Raw genomic sequence first — 23,771 nt, forward strand, 5'->3', positions numbered from 1 at the left:
AGCCATCTAAAGGTGAAAAGTGTGATAGAAGCCCTGAAGATGAATTTCTCAGTATGTTACAACTTATTATACAAGATGTTTAATCCTGCTAAGGAAGTAAAATTATTTAACTCTAAATACTATTTAAATTAGATATTTGTAGATTAAATTTGTGGAAGCCCCCTTAAAGACAACTTCCCTTGTTATGTGCCTGACTATGGTGAACTCTTATCATATTGCTGCAGATTTTAAAATTTGACTAGGAACAGTGCATAAAATTATATCATCATTCTGATTTAATGATAAACATGATACACAAAATACACAAACTTGATAAAAGATATATTGTACTCATTATTAAATAAGGGTAATGAAAATTTCCTTAACTGAAATTTAATGATTTAAAAATAATAGAACTGGACTTGAAAAATCAGGCCCCAACTGAAAATTTTCTTGCACCATGCAACCGGATACCCTGTATTTGTCTACCCCTGCCTATTTGTACACCCTACTGTACAGTCAGTGTGAAATTGAAAGTCATCAAAGGAATATGCTGACTCTCAATCTGTATTCGAATAAACATGAATCATAATTTGCAGTACATATAGACTGGAGTATAAACCATGTATGGTTGAAACTTTGTTTTGTGGGTGTTTTTAATTGTAAATACAAAAGCTTAGTCACATCTTTTACCATTTTATTTGATTAAACAAAGTATTGTACAGCATGTTTTAATGGCAGTGAACATAAAAACTGATCAAAATCAAAGGATAGTGTTTCTAACTCAGAAAAAATTAACATTGTTGTTATTCAGTCTGTTACAACATGTATTAAAATAATACAATGGCCTAAGTAAAGATATGCAAATGCTTGTTGTCTGTCCAAACAACTCTAAGAAATATACATTTCTATAACAACAAGATAGGACAGAAGTAAATCATGTTTTCAAACAAATAGACTTCAACTAAACACTAAGATATTACCAACAGTCATCCCCTTTCTTTGTCGCCATCACTGTTTCTTACATGCTGTTTATAAAATAATAATAATTCACATCCCTAAAGACACACCTCTATATTCAGCACCAGTCAGTTGCAACTTCAAGAAGATATTGGAATGTAATTTAACATTATTTCATGTATGTAACTCTAAGTAGCTATTTGTATAACATTTCAGTAAGCAAATTGTGTCCAGTATTGAATGGAAATCTTCCAACATATCTTATTTTGTGGAAATGTGACAGGAAGTACTTCAACTCTTCCTCAGTGCTGAGAAAATAACCAGTATAAACATGAAATACCTGAAGAGCTGGTGATGTTCGTATGTTGCATAGCCTTGCCACAAAGTTCTCTGGTCTCTCTACCACATCCAAAGTGTGTATGTCTTCCAAGTTAGGAGCACACCAAAGAAGCTCAAAAACTGCTTCTGCTGATACAGTTTTGTTAACAGTGCAATGAGTCAAAGCTTCAAATAAAACTCGTTGAGGTACTTCACGAAAAGGATCATTGTTGTTCCAAATGATTAAGGTAAAGGAAATTCTTAAGGTGTGAAGAACAGGGCACTTTTGAAGTATGTAATAGAGGCTAATGGGATCAGAATCACCACTGTTCTGCAAATCTAATATCTTCAGTCTTTCTCTAATATGTGATGATAGCTCATTGATATCTTCATCGACATATTTTCTGTAATTCAATTGGATTTCCAAAGAGTCAAGATCCTCGAAAGAGTTGAAACTTTTTAAAGGGACTGATGGAACAGGAACAGCTTGAAAGAGGTATGGACTATGTGTGAAGTGCTGAAGTTCAGGGCATAGCTTATTTAGTAAAAGGATAACCTGGTCGTTCAAGGAGGAAATGAGAACGGTCTTGAGCTTCAGAGAAGGAAACTGAATTCCCTTCTCTTCCATGGCACAACGTTCCCACATTTCTCTAAGATTGTTTATGAACTTGTCAAAGTCATAAAAATCAAGGTTTTCCATATTTGGTACAAGTTCCAGAATTTCCCGTAATCCCCTGTAACTAATCTTCTTAGACATTCCAAACTTCAATATCTTCAGTGTATCACAGAGGGGATTCTTTCGTCTCTCATAACATTTGTAAGACTTTCCAACAGGGATAAGTTTACTTAATGGAAGAAATACTTCTGGCAATTTCCACAACGTACTCTCCCAGTCACAACCTGCCGCTATGCTATGTGAATCTACTTTAACTATATTTTGCGTAAGCCAAGTAAGCCCCATATTTGATATATCTGACCTCCACATAGCCAACTCCCTTAACGCATGACAGTTCTGCCCTATTCCTTTCAACATTCCGTCATTACAGTGGCATCCTAGGTCCAGCTTGATGAGGTTTCTTGCTGTGAGAAGTGCATTCTTCCAAATGTGAGTGTTCCCCAAGTTATGCTTGAACTCTGGACACAAAACTTTCATTTGCAGTGTGTGCAAGCCTTCTCCTTCTTCTGCGATAAACTTGAGGAATTTCATAAGATGTGCCTTTCGGAAATTTGGTCTGAATCCAGCTTCCAGCTCTTGTACACTGTTTGTGAATAATACCTCTAGGATGAAAAGAGTTGTTGGGTATGTTGTGCGTGCATCATACTCACCGTTTCTCAGAGTGACCAAGTTGTCTGTTGTTTTTATCAATTCTTGACGAGCAGCAGATGGAAGGGGAGAAAAGAAGGTCCTCAAATTTTCTTTCTCATTCAGATAGTCAGTTCCTTGCTGTATAGACAACAGCATCTTTCCTAAAACTTCACATGAAATCTTCTGGAGAGTTTTTGGATACGAAGGCCAAACTACCCACTGTATTTTCATTGCTTCGAAACTTCTTTGAGTATTCTCCATCTTATACAGCCTGGAAAAGTAAGATTTTTTTTTAAGCATCCACATATAATTTGATAGTGTTTATAGTATGTAACATGTTACAGTAAAGTTTTAATTATCAAATATGTTTATTATTCAGGAATGCAGTCGGGGAAAAAGTACAACTTGAATACCCATAAGGTGAAACTTCACACTTATGTTATCATAGACATTTTCAGCAATTCTTTGAGCAGAGAGAGAAGTCAGATTGATATAGCATTGGATAAGTAGCAATAGATATAATCTTAAGAAAGCTAGATGTAAGAGCTAACATTTCCAATAGACTCAAGCAAATATGTGCATATGCTAATGACATATTAATATTTTCCAGAACACTTAAGCCATGATAGTTATTTACGTAAAAATTAAAGAAAGATTCCGAAGAAGCTTGCCTAATTATAAATTCAACGAAGACTAAGTATATGTGATGTTCAAGAAAACCACTAGGAATCAGAATATCTTGGGGGGTCATTCCACATCAAATCAACGCCAAAAAGTAAGATTTTGACACCCACCAACTCCGATTTCGATGAAATTTTGTATACACCTTTCTTTTATGATTGAAAGAAACCCCCTAATTTTTTTTAACTCTATCTCAAACTGTTTTCATTTTACAGCACTTTGAAATTTCATCAAATCTGTGTTGTCTATCACACTTGAAACCCTCGACACAAGATACTCTTGCTTACATTTTATTTATTTTCTCCTTAACCAATCATCAGATCTCTCTGAAATTTTACACGAAGTTCAATGAAATAATGAGGATTTCAGAAAAAAATACATCAGCACTCAAAAAGTTTTACAAATGCCTATAAAAAGACTAATAATGGGTTTGTAGCTTAATTTTTGGGGTAGGAAAAATAGTTTACGAAAATCTCAATTTTCATCTTGATGGAACCAAAAATTTTTGATGTTTAAAATCATTGAAAAGACATGCTCTTTCTCTACAAAAAATATTATTTTTGGTTTTTTTTATTCCTTCTAACGAAAATTTTACGTTTTTTGGAAATTGCCTAAAATTTCAGGGTCAATCCATACCAAATGGTCGAGCACTGGTCGCTCGACCATTTTTAAAATTTTTCATTTGTTCGTCGTTGTAACCCCTGTACAAGGGTAGTTCAAAACCGGCATTATTTCTCTAAAACTAGACTTTGTTTGAAAATGGCGGCCATTTTTGTTTCATGACTTGCAACATTTTTCGCCTATGCAGACAATTGCGATAATTATGGTAACTCAGCAAAGATAAATTACAGAACTCTGGGGTAAAAAACTATGTTGTCAGTACATTTCAGGCTACATTTTATGTTCCGTATCTTTATTCACCACATCTAATGCAAGTGGCTGAAATTTAGGGTCAAAACTGACTGATATTCAATTTTGAAGGGAAATCAATATATAGGATATATTTTTTTTAGTAGGTAAGCAATGAAATATTAGAGCTATATTTTTTTTTAGAAGAAACGTGTACATCCAAAGTTTCAGCAGAAAATATTTAACACAACCGTACACACCTTTTCTTTGATAATAGCTACTAACGGGCTTACTATGCCATTCTTATGTTGCAATTAATTAATACGTACAATAATTGTAATTGCATAATAGTTCATTAAAGGTAAATAATTATAATTGTAATTAATAACGTAAATTTGTCTGCTTTTGCCAAACTTCCCCATGTTGTAACTTTGCTATCATGTAATATCAATCTCGAAATTTTTTACAGGTACCTCTTTATGCAGAAAATATCAAATTTTATTAGGTTCCCAACCAGATATTAGTTTGATTTCAGTTTTAAGACAACTTTAAGCACGGCAGGCTAATTGAGACTGGACCTACAGTTTATTAAAGTGGGATCCGAACCAGTATGTGCCTCCACTGGGTATCGAACCCGGGACCCCTTGATTACAAAACGTCGACGTAACCACGGGAAGACGTTTCCAACCAGACATATATTTGGGGCCCACGTTTTGAGAAAAATGAGCATTTTCAAAGAGCTTTAACTCAATGCGGAAACCAGTAACAGAGCTAAAATATTTTCTGCTCAAACTTTGGATGTACATGTTTCCTCTAAAAATAATTATAGGTCTGATATTTCATTGCTTACCTACTAAAAAATATATATCCTATACATTGATTTCCCTTAAATTGAATATCAGTCAGTTTTAACCCTAAATTTCAGCCATTTGCATTAGATGTGGTGATTAAAGATACGGAACATAAAATGGAGCCTGAAATGTACTGACAACAATGTTTTTTACCCAAGATTTCTATAATTTTTCTTAGCCGAGTTATCATAATTATCGCAATTGTCTGCATAGGCGAAAAATGTGACAAGTCATGAAACAAAAATGGCCACCATTTTAAAACGAAGTCTAGTTTTAGAGAAATAATGCCTGTTTTCAACTACCCTTGTACAGGGGTTACAACGACAAACAAATGAAAAATTTTAAAAATGGTCGAGCGACCAGTGCTCGACCATTTGGTACGGATTGACCCTGAAATTTTAGGCAATTTCCAAACAACGTAAATTTTCGTTAGAAGGAATAAAAGTGCTGTAAAATGTAAACCGTTTTAGATAGTGAAAAAAAATTAGGGGGTTTCTTGCAACCATAAAGGAAGGGTGTATATCAAATTTCATCGAAATCGGAGTTGGTGGGTGTCGTGACCTCGTTAAAATGGCGTGGAATGACCCTTAGGAAAATGTAAATTCTTTAAAATATCTTTGAGTAGTAGAAAGCCAAAATAATACTATAGAAGAAGAAATAAAGGAGAGAGTAACTGCAGGGAATATAGCATATTATGCACATAAATTCCTATTTACATCAAAACATACCAAGCCTAGACTACATAATACAATTATTAAACCAGTGGTGACCTATGGTTGTGAAACATTGGTATTAAAAAAGCACATTCAACAAAAACTCTTGATCTTTGAAAGATAGATAATGTGGCAAATTTTTGTCCGACTAAAATTGACAATTAAATATGGAGAAGAATAACAAATTATGAGATTGAGTCGTTGATTAAACACAAAATTGTGTGAGAGAAACGAAAGCTAGAAGATTTGCATTAATAGGATGCATAGAAAAAAATCATCAAAACAGAGTAATGAAGAAGATAACCTCTTGGAAACTCATCTCAACAAGACCAAAAGCAAATCCAAAAATTTAGAAGGAAGTCACACTTTCCACCCGTTTGGGCCATGTCAATAGATGCTGCAACAGAGCGTAAATGAGTGGCAGGAGAGAACGTACAAATGGGAAGATATGTTCTCAAGAAAATGAGAACACTTAAAGAAGTCTGGCCCATGTCAATAGATGCTGCAACAGAGCGTAAATGAGTGGCAGGAGAGAACGTACAAATGGGAAGATATGTACTCAAAGGTCTGAAAACACTTAAAGAACTGGCAAAAATGTACGCAAGATAGAAGAGAGTGGATGCAAATCATTGAGAACACCAAGACTCGCATAGTCATAGAGCCGAAAGAGGTGGTAGTAGTAGTAGAATAGAATTATCATAAATGTTATTATTATTATGTACCATGGGCGTCCGGAAGAGGGTGGGCATGCCCCTTCCCCTGGAAAATGAATTTGTACCTAAAAATTATATATTTCACACATAATTTCATTTCAATCACAGTAATTTATGTTAATTATTATAAATTCATTGAAGAAACATGATAATTTCAGACTGAAATAGTGTTTTTTGAGAGGGTATCACTATTTTGGAGGAAAATAAGTGTCCTTTACCCCCCCGGGAAAAAATTACCTTGCTTGCCCCTCCCCGGAAAAAATCCTGCGGACGTCCATGTTATGTACCTTATATTTTTTTTTCAGATCATGAATAGACTGAAACACGTGCTCTTATTTTCTTATAACTTTTACCCACCTCTCAAGGAAAATCTTTGACAATTAAGGGGGCATTTTGAGCACATCTTTTATTGGGTGAAACTTTCTATGTAAACATATTCCTTTTAGAATTTGGAAAACTTTTTCAGGGTAGAGCAAAAAACATTAAGTTTTCGTGTGATTTATAATTTTAAACTCGATATTTTCTTTTTTCAATATGTACAGTGGGATGCACAAGTATTGCTCTGCAAATTGTCCATGAGAATTTTCATTATTTTTTATCTGCATCCTACATGTTTGTAAGGACTGGATCTTTATGTATGCTGGTGCAGAGGCTGCCAGCCGTATATTTAGCATCTTGTTTCAATTCCCGAAGAACTCATTGCATAAAACAATGACAATAAACATGGTGGTGGACAATTTGCTTGGTAATAGTTATGCATCCCACTGTACGTTTGCTGTTGAGTGAAGACATTTGTTCTGATTGGTGCAATTTTCATATTTTTATGTCTGAAAAATTAAATAATGATAGATAGCAAAATGTTCTTCACAATTGCCCACTTCACTACATTCAATCACTGATTTCTTCAAAAAAACTTAACAACGTCTATGGCAGAGTTGTTAGCACAATCCAGCCTGGGCTTGTGTGTTATTTGTTAGTGTCCCTTTATCAATTCCATCATATCATCACTCATCCTCATTGTTGCAATTAGCCAAAAATGGCAGAAAAGCAACAATAAATAACAAAAATCAAATAAAATAGAGGTGTGTTCCATAGTCACTTGGCATTTTAATTATAAACATTAGCCTACATTAGGAAGCAGTTTAGATGTACTTCAGGTAAAGTCAGATTTCTTCCACAACTCCATTGTGTGAACCAAATGACACTGACACAACTTTTCCAATTTTTATTCTTTTTCTTACCTGAAGGACGTCTCTAGTGTTTCCAGATGAGCATCACAATAAGGTAAGTTTTTAATCTCATTTTGCAAATCATACATAGCATGTGCATTACAAGACATTTTTCAAGTTTTACCACACTAAAGGTAAAAATATGTGCTGTAACAGTTCGGCTGAAAAGTTCGTAGGCTAACATAGTAAAAAATATTTTTTTGACAAAATTCGATTTTATTATTCAATATAGTTGCCTTTGAGGGCGATACAACGATTATAACGGTCATACAATTTTTCGATGCCATTTTTATAGTACGATTTCTCTTTAGCCTGAAAATAGGCCTCAGTTTCGGCGATTACCTCTTCATCAGTGCTAAATTTCTTTCCAGCGAGCATTCTTTTAAGGTCTGCAAACAGGAAAAAGTCACTGGGGGCCAGATCTGGAGAATATGGTGGATGGGGAAGCAATTCGTAGTCTAATTCATATAATTTTGCCATCGTTTTCATTGATTTGTGACACGGTGCATTGTCTTGATGAAACAGCACTTTTTTCTTCAAATGGGGCCGTTTTTTCGTGATTTCATCCTTTAAACGCTCCAACAACGCTATGTAATAATCTCAGCTATCTCGATCAACTTCACTTTACGATCATTTAAAATTATTTTGTGGACTTTTTTGATGTTTTCGTCGGTAACAGCCTCTTTGGGGCGTCCACTGCGTGCATCATCTTCGATACTCATTTCGCCTCGTTTAAATTTAGCAAACCACTTCTCAACGGTTGATTTTCCTGGTGCAGTCCGAATAATGTTTATCAAGCCAAGCCTTGGCTTCAACAGTATTTTTTTTCGCCAAAAAGCAATGCTTTATTAACACACAAAATTATTTTTTTATCCATTTTTTCACAATAACAAAAGCTGCTTCACTCACAATGCTATATCTCACGAACTAATTGTCCGGCAGATGTGAAATTTGTACACGTATCTTTTGAAGGTTAGTACTAAGTAAAAATCACATGGATTTAATTCTAGTAACGCCATCTATGAGTCAGCCTACGAACTTTTCAGCCCAACTGTTATTAATAAATTAAATAAGTTTATAAGTTTATGTAAGTTGTTATTGTATCCTGTTTATATATTTCGTAATTGACTGGTACCTTCAATTTAAAAAGGAAATATTTAACCTTAAATGAAATAATTAGTATAAAATACAACAGGAATAGCAAGTACACAGTTGTGGGTTTTAAGGGCACGAGGAACAGTTTCCACATCCAGCCAGATGTGAGGACCCAAAACTGTTCCTCCCACGGCGAGCTGGTGGGTGTTTAGGGAGGGAGAGAAAACTTAGCATTACGCTTATGGGAGTATTATTTTACTTGTCTCATGAGGGTTACCCTGACTTGTGAGTTTGTTCAACACTGGTGCAAACATGCACCACTTACCTTTATTTTTTAGAGACTTCAAATCATTAATACAACCAATTTCATACTTTGTTTACTTCTACCACCTCAACCGTGGAAAATATTTAAGGAAAAATTTTAGTCATGAATTTTATGTTGTGTGACCTCCCACATAAAAATCTCATCTTTGATAATTTGGAATTTTATTGTGGAACCAATTTCTCCTTGGCGTAATTGATAGAATATGTGAGAAAACACCAACTACAGCCCTGTTTTCTGCATTGTACATTCCTCCAGGCACGTCGCGTGATAATGTTCGCATGAGCACGTGAGCACTCATGTATATGTTTTAAATTACGTACATATTAAATGCACACACACACACACACATATATTTAATTGAAAAAAATACTTTTTTGATGTTCGAATATATACACACAATTTACTCGGAGTTGGCGTCTTTCACGTCTGATAACTTTTTTAGATAGTTGGTAACACTGACTCCTGTGTTGCACGGTTGCGATGAACACAATTGCTGTGTTGTGTGTTGTGAACTGGCAGCTAACGGGCTGTTGGCCACTATACCGCGAAAGTGTTCACTGGGCTCTGCGAACATATGGTGCTGGGAGCCCTGATTCAAGCAGCAATACTTCTTGCATTCGGCACCAGAGTGCAGCATATACAAGGCATGCCTAGGGGGACTCGAGACGGTCTCACTACATAGTTGCAAACTTTAGTGAGAAGTCGCTAAACCTGGCGGATTTTAAATTCCAGTGGGATCTAAAGTTCACGGAATAGTGACGAGCGACTTTTCTTTAGAAACTAGTCTGCAGGAGTTACATATCTTTCAAGGTTTATATGATTTGCGCATGTGCGGCTAAGGGCCATTCAGACTGTGCAACTTTTTTTTAGTAATCGACGTTTTTAATGAAAAATAAAAAAAGAACTCTCACCGAATTAAATTGCAAAGGGAAGTGCCGACTACATTTACATCAATTGAACGTGCATTTTTCTGGTAACTATACTCAGAATAGTATGGAGTCCTAGGCCTAAATAGCTGTTACCGTAAAAAATTTAATTGATGTTAGTAAATTATTTTTACTATTCTCTACGTTATTGGAATATGCTTATTGTGAAGAACAAAATATAACTTTCAGAATACTAGAGATGCATTTTTGCTGCACATAATATTTTCTTCTTTGAAGTTAGAAAGTTAAAATGAAATATGCATAAAATTCTCATTTGAAATTAAGTATTTTTTAATGTACATATAAACGCACAAACATCGAAATTTAATTTATTGGTTGGAATAAACCTGATGTAAGTTGTTCTTTACAGCACTTTTTAAAAATATATTTTGCATTTTTCACCAGTAAATTTGATTCAGCAACTTTTAGCGCATGTTGAAGATTTAGCAACTTCTGCGTTTCAGTTGTTGGCAACATTGTTGCTGTGGGAGATCTGCAAGGGACACGTTATTTTTGGAAAGGTCAAGTTCCCTTCCTTTTGCGGGGCAATAAAAAAGCCTGTGCTCTTTGGTGGCAACCGGCAAAACGCGGTTAGAGTGGTGTCGACTGTTGGAGAGCGCGATATCTATTGGCAAGCGGTTGCGTGAACTTACGTGTATTGACTTTCAGACGTCCGTGCGTGTGTGTGTGTGTGTTGTGCCGTGTGTGTGTGTGTGTGTGTGTGTGTGTGTGTGTGTGTGTGTGTGTGTGTGTGTGTGTGTGTGTAGTGTAGTGTAGTGTAGTGTAGTGTTGTGTTTTGTACACTATGAATACTGTTAGGAGTTTGAAAGAAATTCCATTTTCGCGAATGAGCGAAGCAGAACGAACTGAAGTAAAAAGGATGGGCCCTCACCAGCCGGACCTCTACATTGTACAAGAGGTAAGTACTCCCAAACGCGTGTTTAAAAGAACATTCAAAAATGACTGGTACACGAAGTACAATTGGTTATGTGGATGCAACGTTATGAACGCGCTCTTTTGTTTTCCTTGTTTATTGTTTGGAGGCGACAATTTATGGACAAAAACAGGGGTGAAAGACCTTAGTCACTTAAGCCAGTACATTACAAAACATGAATTGTCAAAAAAACATTTAAGCAACGTTCTGAATTTATCGATGGTAGGGAAAGACAACATTATGAGACAACTTGACAGAAGTTATACTTTAGGAATTCTCCGTCACAACGAAAAAGTCAACAAAAATCGACACATTCTTTCTCGCCTGATTGATTGCATAAAATTTTGTGGTGCTTTCGAACTCGCTTTGCGTGGTCACGACGAGTCAGAAGCTTCGGATAATCCAGGAGTGTTCCGTGGATTAGTGGACTTTGTGAAGAGCCTTGACAGTGCAATGCAAGAGCATCTGGAAACAGCAACCACATTCAAAGGAACATCTGCAACGAATCAAAATGAGCTGTTGGGATTGCATACTAGAAGTGTGCAGGGACCAGATTTCCAAAGAAATTAAAGACTCTGAATTTGTAGCAATCCAGGCAGATGAAACAACTGATGTAACAACTCACACCCAGCTTGTGTTAATTTACCGTTATGAAATGGAAGGAAATCCCATTGAAAGATTTTGGGGTTTTTAAACCCTCATAGCAATGATGCAACATCCATTTCGTCTACACTCCTATCTGAGCTAAAGAAACACCTGGAAAATTCACCACAAAAGTTGATTGGTACGAGTTTTGATGGGGGGTTGGTCATGAGCGGACGTGTGAATGGTGTTCAAGCGGACGTGTGAATGGTGTTCAAGCCAAGATCAGAGCACAATATCCAACAGCTTACTTTGTTCATTGCTATGCTCACCAACTAAATTTACTGATGGAGCGTGCTGTGACAGATATTACACAAGCCAAGTTATTTTTTGCAAATTTGTCTGCTTTCCCTGCTTTTTTTTTCTCGGTCAGCAAAGAGAACAAAGGTACTTGAAGCAGAAGTACAGAAGTGTCTGCCTAGAGGAGTTCCAACACGGTGGACATATAATAGCAGAACCGTTTCTGTTATTAACGAACATAAAAATGAGTTAATCGATTGCTTGGAGACAATAAGTAACATGTCATCTGTCGATGGAGTTACACTTTGGGAGTGTGATGGTTTGTTGCGCATACTGCACGATCCAATCTTTGTATTTTGGCTGACTGCATTCCATTACATAATGCCGCATGTGGAAATTCTGTTCCGTCAACTTCAGAAAACAAATACGGATCCAATTCAGGTTGAGAATCAGGTGAAAAATTTTAAGCTGGAAATACAAAAAGTAAGGGAGCAGATTGATTCTATTCAGTGTAGTATCGGGCCTACAAATTCTGAACATCTGGTTAAGAGAAAGAAGCCTGACACACATAACGCAGCGAAAGAAGTATGTGATGTCATTATTGTACAGACTGAAGAAAGACTTTCTTTCAAAAATCACCTTGTTGCAGCCCAACTTCTCAATCCGGAAATGTTTCCTACATACCAGAGAACATTCCCTGCTGATCTCCTAAACGCTGCAGTTAAAACGTACCCAACACTTCAAGAGAAACGTTTATCAACCGAGTTGTCTGTTCTGTACACTAGGAAAGAATTCAGATGTGCTCAAGGCGCAGTACCTCTTCTTCATCTATTCATAAAAAATGGATTGAAAGAATCGTTTCCTGAAGTTGTGAAGCTTCTGAGAATAGTCGTAGTGACTCCGATGACAACTGCAGAGCCAGAGATATGCTTCTCAACTTTGAAACGGGTTAAAACGTTTCTACGAAACACCATGTCTCAGGATAGGCTGTCGGCTTTAGCTATGTTATCCATAGAGAAAAGGCTGGTGAGGGGCATTAAAGACTTTAACCACCAAGTAATTGAGAAGTTCTCCAGAAGAAAAGAAAGACGGATGGACTTCCTTTACAAGTAAAATTCACCACAGTGGTTGCAACAGGAATTACTAAAGGAACTGTATCCTCTATAAAGGTAAGTGCCAGTATAATGTAGAATTTAGTTTCTCTTGATATCATTATTAAGTGCATTGTGCGTCGGTGTGTGGCGTTCAATTACTCGACCCACAGTGAGAATTTCATTTTTTTCGTGTAATATCTAGAGCTCAATTATAGGCTTCGGCCGGTTATCCTTCAGGAGGGAGTTCATGTGCAAATGTATAATTGAAAGTGCATATTTAGAGTGTGTTCTAGCCACTTATTCGGACAAATCAGTAAGTACTCTTGTTTGTAATAGATACATTTAAAAAATATTTTAATATATCTAAAAGAGAATTGTTATTCTTTTTTCATCGGACAGTTCTTGTAATTGAACAATTCACTCGAAGCATGGATGGGCAAAGGACACATTCTGGGCGTTTGTTACCATTTGCACATACCTATACAAAAAGACTGCCTCTGGAACGATTAGTTTCGTGCAATGCATAAGATCAAGGATGGTAAATATGTTTGATTGATTTTTTTGGTGTTTTAAGTCCAATTTATGCACAGTAAGACTAATCGGGACTGGACCTACAGTTTTAAGTGGGATTCGAATAACTAAGTTCCTCCACGGGTATCGAACCGAGGACCCCTCGATTAGAAGGCAACGATGGGTAAATATGTTAATAATAAGAGTGTGCCGCGGCATCCTAAGGGGTGCAGGGGCGCTGCGAATTGTTCCAATATTTTCACTGAATTGTTAGTCAATGCTATGAATGTTTCAAATATGTGCTTATTTAGTACTTTTTTACATATGAAATTTTTCTGAATTTGAAATACGTGTTTAATTTTTAACTTAAGGCATGCAATCTTACAAGTAACTGACTGATGCAAGTGTTAGAGGGCTACATTCAGGGCGCCGCGGAAAAATCTTGAAACGCTAAGGGCGCCGTGAAGCAAAGAAATTTGAGAACCCTTGCATTAAATGGTCAAAAATCAATCTCTCTGAACCATGGCAAAATGATGCTAGGAGGGAAAATACGAAACACGAGGGAAGAAGGAACATATGGAATGTCACATTGACTGACACTTCAATCATAAGCATCGCAACCGAGTTATTGTGAGCGGGGCAAGGTCAGAATATCTTACATACAAAATATTTTTTTCTGGACTGGACGCTCTGTCCCGCTAACGATGCACGTGCTTTCAATGCTGAATGAATGTGGTTGGTTAACATATGGTCGGTGTAATAGGAAGTAGATTGCGAAGTATGGTAGTCTTGCATTGTACATACCTGAGATTGCATGTTATACTAATTAGTTTGCACTAACCATTACTAATTGTAAATTGCGTAATTAAAAGGATGTTAATTGAATAAAAAAATGTATTATTTCAAATATAGCGTGATTTTTGTGGGAAATAGTTGAAAATAAGTTGAACTGTTATTCTTACTTTTTCAATTGAAGATGAAGTTACAAGGAAGAGGAGTAAATCTCCATTCAGTATAAAAAAATTATTGTGAACACCCGTATGTGAACCGCACGCGACGCCACTGCATTCCTCGGTATATCCTCAGATAGGCTACTTGGATCTGAACCACTAAACCATTCCACCACAAGGCAATGAGCCTGGGAACCCTCTATTACAAGCTATTCTACTTTTCCAAGATGTCATATTTTCTTTCTTATTCTGTTGGAATACTAACTGAATTTTATTTATTTATTTATTCATTTATTATTTTGGGTGATCCAATGTCAAATTTTTTCTGCACTGTCCCAGGGCTCACCCAGCATCGAATCAATGGGTACCTGGGGGGCAACTCTGGGAGAGGGGAGGGTAAAGGTGGCCAGAGCATGATACTGATCATATCACCTCCAAAAAAACTGTCCGAGATCGAGAATGTGTGGGGCCCTACCCCCCACATCCCCTAAATGTGCCATGGTGCTATATGCACAGGGGAACTTTTATCTTACCTATCTTACACATAAGCTTTTTACTTATTACTATATTTCAGTGAAATATGTTAATTATTCAGATTGACTGGACAGTTCCTCCTCTTGTGAGGACTATGTATGTTACTGTTATTTAGCTTCGTGTTATTCGATATCACACTTTGTAGACATTCACTTAATTTATCTCAATGATTCAAAGAAATGTTCAGACTGACATTCCATATATATATATATATATATATATATATATGTGTGTGTGTGTGTGTGTGTGTGTGTGTGTGTGTGTGTATATATATATATATATATATATATATATATATATCAGTGGTGTGGCGAGACTTTTTCAAAAGTGTTACCGGCCATCAGACGTTATCATCTCCACCCTACCCCCCCCAAAAAAAAAAACATGCCTGTGATCTGGATTTTTGTTTATTTAGCCACAATCACTCCTAGAAAGAACTACCACTCATGAGAGAAAATCGCGAAAATCCAGTGAATATTAATCGAGCCTTGTCAACCATCTCTGTTTCTTTGCAAAGAGGTGGAAAGGGGAAGAAGAACCACACATTCGGGTCAGTTTGACGTTTCTGCGTTGAGCAGACAACAGAATTCCCCTCCTCCAGCGGTGGAAGGAAAGTCCAGATGTACGTACTACTGTTGCCAACTTAGTTTTTGGAGCAAGGTTTGTCCAAATCATGAATCGCATCAAGTACTTATCTTTTTGTCTATTACTAAACAGTCTCAGTTGTAGTTAAATCCAGCTTTGGCTTTGCAGTCTAACTCTTGTTGCTTCAGAGAAATAGTATCCCCATTTTAGGCAGGATTTAGCTCTTTTCTGGAAATCCAATGTGACAAGACTTGCTGATCCGGTAGGCCGCAGCAGCAACAAGGCCCCTAAACAGGCATATGAATAACCCCCTAGCACACTTGCCTCCAAGTCTTTCCCTGCTGTTCCCTTGCATTGGCGGGCACCATTTCCTCTAGTTGCCTCTTGAGGGTAGCGGAACGGCCTGTCTCTTCACTTTTATCGGCTGCAGAAAAAATGTCCTCTGCAATATATACTCAACTGCAATGCTGTCGATTAACTTATTTAACAATGTTGTTATTTTATTGAGAAAAAAATAATTTCTTTACATTTTGCTGTTACCTGCGGTAACACCGGTTACATGAACACCACGCCTCTGATATATATATATTTATTTATTAGAGTGTAATACAGGGAGGTTATTGCAGCATGCCACCGCAATAGCGTCGGCCGCTTGCCGGCCCAGTCATGCAACAGGTGCCGGCAAATTGCGTAACAGATAGCCCGTTACACAAACCGCTTGTTTTGTAATGTTTCCACTTTTCACAATTATAGTTACAATTACAACTTAAATAAGCACGTACCTTGCCGCAAGGATGCTGGAAAAGGTGTCCTCTAAAATACAAATATTTCTGGCACTTTATTTCTGCCCATATCGCTTCTGACAGCAATGACTCATCCAACATAAAGGATTCAATTTTTCATTCTTGTCTTGCCTTCGAATAAACAAAACCGTGACTCTTATTTTGCAGGTAACACAAGATTAATCCTTTTGAACACTAGAGTCAGTGGCGTGCCCAAGATTTTCGAGGGGGGAGGTTACGTATACATTATTATGCAAAACGAAAGTGCAGATAAACGAATTATTTAACAGTGTCACTTAATTTTAACGTGTGAATATTTTTGAAGTAAAGTAGCGATCATACACTGTGTGCGTTTTTCTTTCTGAGAGCGCCATTTGAAATAAGCACTTTTCCCCTTTTGCTACTATGGGATAAACTGAATATAAAAGGCTATAACTGCTCAACAACTGCATCTTTTTAAGAAATTTAAATTCTAAATGTAAGAATGAACAAAAAGCAACATTTTATGTAAATTCCGACAATTGTGAGTCCAGGGGGAAACGGGGGCCAAATCCCAAAGTTCTATTTTCCCCGTAATTACGCAAAATTTCTGAACGTCGTAATTTCCATATTTTTTTTTTCAAAGTTGCGGCAGGAGCATTACATATCCTCATAGAGTAGTCTTTTGTTGTGCTTCCCTCAAAATTTGGTCCATCCAGTGTCTATAGAGCCGACGCTAGAAGCGAAATTCCTCAGATGTCGCAAGAGCGTCAGCGGCTTATCGGAGTAGTGGTAAGCCGCGAGAAGCCTCTCGATACTACGCGAATGCGACAGCTGTCGGCTACCAGTTGTTTAGACGTGTTCACTTCGGTTTGCGTTTATCAGTACTCGTGTTGTTTATACTGTGTTATTGAGTTGGTGTGCTAAAGTGCTAGTGCTTTATCGTGTGTTATTTGTTATTCATTCATTATTTATGCCGCCAAACAAATATAGTCTTGAACAAAGAGTTTTTATGTACGATACTTACGTGAAAACGAACTCTTGCAGAAAAGTAGTCAGGCGATTCGCAAGAAAATTTCCTGGCAATCCTGTTCCGGACAGACATACTGTTTACAACCTCGTTAAAAGATTACGAGAGACAGGATCTCTTGAACCTAAGAAACGTGTTTCCAGACGACGTGTTCTTACGGAAGAAAAGCTAGACGAAATTGGTGAACGACTTGAACATACTCCAAAAAAATCCCTCCGTCGGCTTGCTCAGGAAACAGGCATTTCAAAATCCTCAGCACGAAATGCCACTAAATTACTTAGATTAAAACCCTACAAAATTACAGTGGTTCATGAATTGCAACCGCGCGATCACGCACTAGAGTTCGATTCTGTAACTGGATGCTGGATAATATTGTTGCTGGCAGAGTAAATCCAGAATTAATCATATTTTCAGACGAAGCTTGGTTCGAATTGAATGGCCGAGTTATTTCACAAAACAATCGCTATTGGAGCGCAGAAAAACCTGACCTTGTGCATGAAGTTCCGCTCCATCCTGCAAAAATTGGTGTGTGGTGTGGTTTGAATGCGCACAGAATAATAGGGCCTATTTTTTATGAAGGTACTATCAATGGTGAAAGGTATCGAAGAGACATACTACAACCTTTTTTCGAACAATTAACGGACATTGAATGCCAGCAGTCATTTTTTCAGCAGGACTCTGCTACTGCTCACACTGCTTATGAATCACTTAATTTTATTGCCGAGATTTTTGAGGACAGAATTATCAGTACTGAGTTGTGGCCCTCTCGTAGCCCCGATCTTACTCCTTGTGATTATTATTTATGGGGAACATTAAAAAACAAAGTGTATCAGAATAACCCGCGTACAATAGAGGATTTAAAAGAAAATATAAGAAGAGAAATTGCCAGAATCACACCTGAGGAGCTTATGGATGTTCAGAGGAATTTCATACGCAGATGCCGGAAATGTATTGGTGTTGAAGGAGGTCATTTTCAACATCATTTATAACACAGAAGGTTAGTGATCATCATTATTATTAGTTTTAAATATAATTTTACACTTTCGGTTTGCTTTATGCGCTGCGATGCTGTCTTCCCTTTCTGTCAACCGAGGATAAAGTAGAGATGTCTAAGAAAGATTAGATGTCTGAAATAAGGTTGTAATTGTAACTGTAATTGTGAAAAGTGGAAACATTACAAAACAAGCGGTTTCTGTTACGGACTATCTGTTACGCAATTTGGCGGCACCTGATGCATGACAAGGCCGGTAAGCAGCCGACGCTCTCGCGGTGTCTAAGAAAGATTACATGTCAAAAATAAAGTGCCAGAAATATTTGTATTTTAGAGGACACCTTTTCCAGCATCCTTACGACAAGGTACGTGCTTATTTAAGTTGTAATTGTAACTATAATTGTGAAAAGTGGAAACATTACAAAACAAGCGGTTTGTGTAACGGGCTATCTGTTACGCAATTTGCCGGCACCTGTTGCATGACTGGGCCGGCAAGCGGCCGACGCTATTGCGGTGGCATGCTGCAATAACCTCCCTGTAGTTAATGCGCAATGTCAAAAAAAAAAATTGACTTAAAAAGTGTAGATAATTTTTTTGTCATCTCATGTAGACACAAATATCATCACATGAAGATGCTACATTGCGTATTTTTTAAGAATATTACTTCCTACAGGGCAGGAAAAAAATCTGTCTTTCTGTTAAGGTACTGTTGCCACAATTCTCTACATCTCAGTTACTTCAAGTCGACTTGGACATTCCATTTCACTCTCTTTAAAAAAATGAATTTTAAAATGTACCAATTTAAGTCAGTTTGTCTTCCCAAGATTATACGTTGGGCACACACACTGGAGACAAATATTATATTAATACCATTGGAAGTAATAATTGAATAACAGATGCATGGTATCAAGACACTAAATTCTGTAACTGACTTTCTATAAAAGTTATTTTTTTCTGTCACTGAACTGTGCCCTCAATTGCTGTTCTCTACATCTCAGTCACCTTAAGTTGTCTCATTGTAATTCTCCTAAACATAGTGAAATGTAACATTAGAAGCAAGCAGCAGATGTTAATCTTAGGTAGGTATGCATGGTACAGTACAACATGTATTAAAATATGACAAAAATTCTGTAACATTTTGCAGAGTTCTTTTTGATCTAAGCTCAAAGAATTCTTAGAAATATACAAAGATATATTTGTGTGACAAAACAAGTAGAGTAGCAATAATGCCTGTCTTCTCATTATTAAATTCAAAATTACAACTCATTGACTGATTCTTTGTTGAACACCATTTTTATTTAGAATGAACATAACATTGTATTTTTAAAAAATTCTATATATCAATTTATTCAGTAAATTTTATTTGTATCTATGACAATTTTGAACAGAATTTGATGTTCTTATAGCAGCTAATCATACAATACCGTAGTACATCAAAAAATTATGACCAGTATTGAAAGGAAATCTTCCAACCCTATTTTGTTTTGCAGAAATGTGACAGGAAATACTTCAACTCTTCCTCAGTGCTGAGAAAATAACCAGTATAAACATGAAATACCTGTAGAGCTGGTTATGTTCTGATGTTACATAGCCTTTCAACAAAATTCTCTGGTCTCTCTACCACATCAAGAGTAGATATGTCTTCTAAGTTAGGAGAACACCAAAGAAGCTCAAAACCTGCTTCTGCTGATACATTATTGTTGACGGTGCAATGAGTCAAAGCTTCAAATAAAACTCGTTGAGGTACTTCACGAAAAGGATCATTATTGTTCCAAATGATAAAGGAAAACTCAACATCTAAGGTGTGAAGAACAGGACACTTTTGAAGTATGTAATAGAGGCTAATGGGATCAGAATCACCACTGTTCTGCAAATCTAATTTCTTCAGTCTTTCTCTAATCTGTGATGATAGCTCGTTGATATTTTCATCAACATATTTTCTGTAATTCAATTGGATTTTCGAGTCCAGATACTCGAAAGAGTTGAAACTTTTTAAAGGGACTGATGGAACGGGAACAACTTGAAAGAGGTATGGTCTATGTGTGAAGTGCTGAAGTTCAGGGCATAGCTTATTTAGTAAAATGATAACCTGATCGTTCAAGGAGGAAATGAGAACGGTCTTGAGCTTCAGAGAAGGAAACTGAATTCCCTTCTCTTCCATGCCACATCATTCCCACGTTTCCCTAAGATTGTTTATGAACTTGTCAAAGTCATAAAAATCAAGGTTTTCCATATTTGGTACAAGTTCCAGAATTTCCCGTAATCCCCTGTAACTAATCTTCTTAGGCATTTCAAACTTCAATATCTTCAGTGTATCACAGAGGGGATTCTTTCGTCTCTCATAATATTTGACAGACTTTCCAACAGGGACAAGTTTACTTAATGGAAGAAATACTTCTGGCAAGTTCCACAACGTACTCTCCCAGTCAGAAACTAACACTATGCTATCTACTTTCACTATATTTTGCGTAAGCCAAGTATAGCCAACTTCCTTAACACATGACAGTTCTGCCCTATTCCTTTTCAACATTTCGTCATTACAGTGGCATCCTAGGTCCAACTTGAGGTTTCTTGTTGTGAGAAGTGCATTCTTCTAAATTTGAGTGTTCCTTAAGTCATGCTTGAACTCTGGACAAAAAAACTTTCATTTGCAGTGTGTGCAAGCCTTCTCCTTCGTTTGCAAGAAACCTGAGGAATTTTGTAAGATGTACCTTTCGGAAATTTGGCCTGAATGCAGCATCCATCTCTGGTAAACTGTTTGTGAATAATACCTCTAGGATGAAAAGAGTTGTTGGGTATGTTGTGCGTGCATCATACCCACCGTTGCTCAGAGTGACCAAGTTGTCTGTTGTTTTTATCAATTCTTGACGAGCAGCAGATGGAAGGGGAGAAAAGAAGGTCCTCAAATTTTCTTTCTCCTTCAGGTAGTCAGTTCCTTGCTGTATAGACAACAGTATCTTTCCTAAAACTTCACATGAAATCTTCTGGAGAGTTTTCGGGTACGAAGGCCAAACTACCCGCTGTGCACAAGCTTTACATCCGAGAGAACTGCACTCACATGAACATTTCCCATTCATCGTAAAGTAGTCTGCAAAGATAAGAAAACTTCGAAAAATGCCTACATGTGATTTAAATGATCTTCTAATATCTCTCATAGTAATAAAATGAGCCACTTTGGTTTAGTTGTTAGGGCATATCATGAGACTGGCATTGCTTTTAAATAATTTGTATTGCATATGCATTACCATAGGTGTGCGCAAACCGTCTGATTGGGGGGGGGGGGCAAAAGCCTTGATGAAAGTTTAGTCAGGAAAGTAAAACCTCATTTTATTTCACTGTTTTAGTTTCATTGCATTGATGGGTATATGTGTGTGTGTGTGTGTATATACATGTAACATTTTCTTGCTCGCAATGTCTGCTTTTCTTACAGTCTTGTCAAGTTCAGAGCGAACTTTAATCAGCTTGAAAATACTTGATTTTCTTTAAGCGTATAATATCGTTTAATAACAGCGATAAGATTCCTCTACACTTATTTTCTAGGTGAAAGTATAATGTAGGGACATGGATGTCTGGAAGGGGGGCAAGGATGGCCACACCTCCCCCTTAGAAATGTCAACCTAAAAGTATATATTTCACACGTATAATTTGATTTCAGTCCTAGTAATTTATATTATTGCGATAATTTCAAATTCAAGAGTGTTTTTTTAGGGGGCAACACTATTATTGCACACGCCTATGTGTATTACCATAATGGTAAATGTGAAATGGAATCATATTCAATTACTTGCCTAATCCCAAAGATCATAGCATACCTCTACTACCTATAAACCTACCAGCCTTGAGATGTGAATTGTTGCATTCATTACGACAGACATTGTGACCAGTGTGTGGGGAAAACTTGACTACTGGTTGAATGTGCGTAGTGTAACTAAAGTTGCACAAGCTTAACGCCTTAAACGAGTTATGGCAACTGGCCGTTATCTTTGTCTCTTTCCTTAAGTGCTTTCGTGCGTTTCATGAGGTTCGTTATGCTGTCCCAAGAGTTGGTTTTTGTGCGATGTGTGAACTTCTCACAGGAAACGCGAGTGCATGATGACTTCAAACTGCACTATAGATCGAAAAATGTATTATAATTTTAACAGAAAGCGATATGAAGCAACATGCACAAGATTGAGTGTGCCTTAATTCAGGCCCGTAGCTAGAGGAGAGGCAGGGGGCAACTGCCCCCCTGAGAACCTTCTTTGCCCCCCCCCCTGTGAAAAATACAGAACATATTCCTACCTGGAATTCTCACTAATCTTTACAATTATATCCTCTATTACTGTAGCAACATAACAAAAACACTTATTTATTTTGTGATTTATTAAGGTGTGTGGGATTCCGAATAATGTCGTACTAGGATTAGGGGGAGAAAATCCCTTCCTGATTCAGACTTCGGGAAATGATTTCATAATTTTCAGTATGTAGAACAGTTGTGACATTTTTAGAAGTCTTGTATGAAAGGTGCCTAATGTGTTTCGATGTGTTGCTATGAAGTTTGAACTGCTTACTCTTTAGTTTCCGAAGTCTACCTTTTGGTAATAGTGATTCATGTGGTAGAGATAGGGAGTGGATATTTGATTTTTCTTACTTAGCGTTGCCTCTCTGCCACTTCGAGCTAATCGTGACAATGAGTGATGACGTGAAATTGATGAAGAGAGACTCACAAACAGTGCTGAAACCACAGCAGGGGCCGGGGGAATTTCCCCCCTCCCCAATTTTGGTCGGAAGTCCAATCTGGGGGTGGGGGGCAAATATTGAAGTAAAGAAACATGCCTAGTAGAATCTAAGAATAGCAGTACAAATGGATCTCAAGATGGAATTAGTTTTCAAGTTTTTCTTGAATTTTTCTTCCAGACGACCAAGGGCAGTTGCAGGAGGCACAGAGGGGCAATTGCCCCTTCGCTTTCAAATTTTATACAAATAAAAGTACATTTCGTAAAATTTTCTTGCTCACTTCGCTCGCAATTGCGGGTTTTACTATTCTTATAGTCCAAAGCCGTGGGAACCAAATCGATGAAACAAAAATGTTAAAGAGAATGCCATGGCACCCCGTGAAATTATTTGCATCCTATTAAATCATATTGTTTTCAGTTTGCAAATATTTGGATCTAAAGATTTTCTTGCTTGCTTCGATCCCAATATGATTCTTCTCTGTAATGCATTCTAAATTACCAGAGAGAGAAGTAAGGCCAAATATATACTTCAGATTGTTGCTGCTTAAATGTACGAACAATTCTTTTGAGGAAAAGGAGCGCGTACATTTGAGAGACAATTTGGCGTATGAAGTGATCATGTAGGGTATTTAAATATTAAAGAAACTTTAAATACGTACACAATTTAGCGTTAACGTGTTGCATATGCATTTTCTTATTTTACGTCGCTCCATGTTGCATATGTGTAAAATATATGTTGTACATGAAAGTTATACGTGTCATATGTACAAAAAAATAAGTTCGTCATGCATATTCTGTCTTTCAAAAATACAGTTTGTGTGCTTGTTTTCCATTATTAGC

The 23,771-nt window shown here is 37.0% G+C and overlaps 1 protein-coding gene across 3 annotated transcripts in view; it reads right to left on the reverse strand.

The window, feature by feature from the left end:
• Nucleotides 1–708: 708 nt before the first annotated feature.
• LOC145986247 (uncharacterized) overlaps nucleotides 709–23,771 on the reverse strand; it is a 33,760-nt gene continuing 10,697 nt past the window's right edge. For all 3 annotated transcript variants that reach the window (XM_083120216.1, XM_083120217.1, XM_083120218.1), the window contains exon 2: nucleotides 709–2,834. In XM_083120216.1, the coding sequence (XP_082976342.1) occupies nucleotides 1,136–2,824 (1,689 nt within the window). In that variant the 5' untranslated portion in view covers nucleotides 2,825–2,834 and the 3' untranslated portion in view covers nucleotides 709–1,135. The remainder of the gene's footprint in view (nucleotides 2,835–23,771) is intronic.

This window comes from Lepisma saccharinum, chromosome 1, assembly GCF_977018435.1.
Source record: "Lepisma saccharinum chromosome 1, izLepSacc3.1, whole genome shotgun sequence".
In the NCBI taxonomy this organism is placed as follows: Eukaryota; Metazoa; Arthropoda; class Insecta; order Zygentoma; family Lepismatidae; genus Lepisma; species Lepisma saccharinum.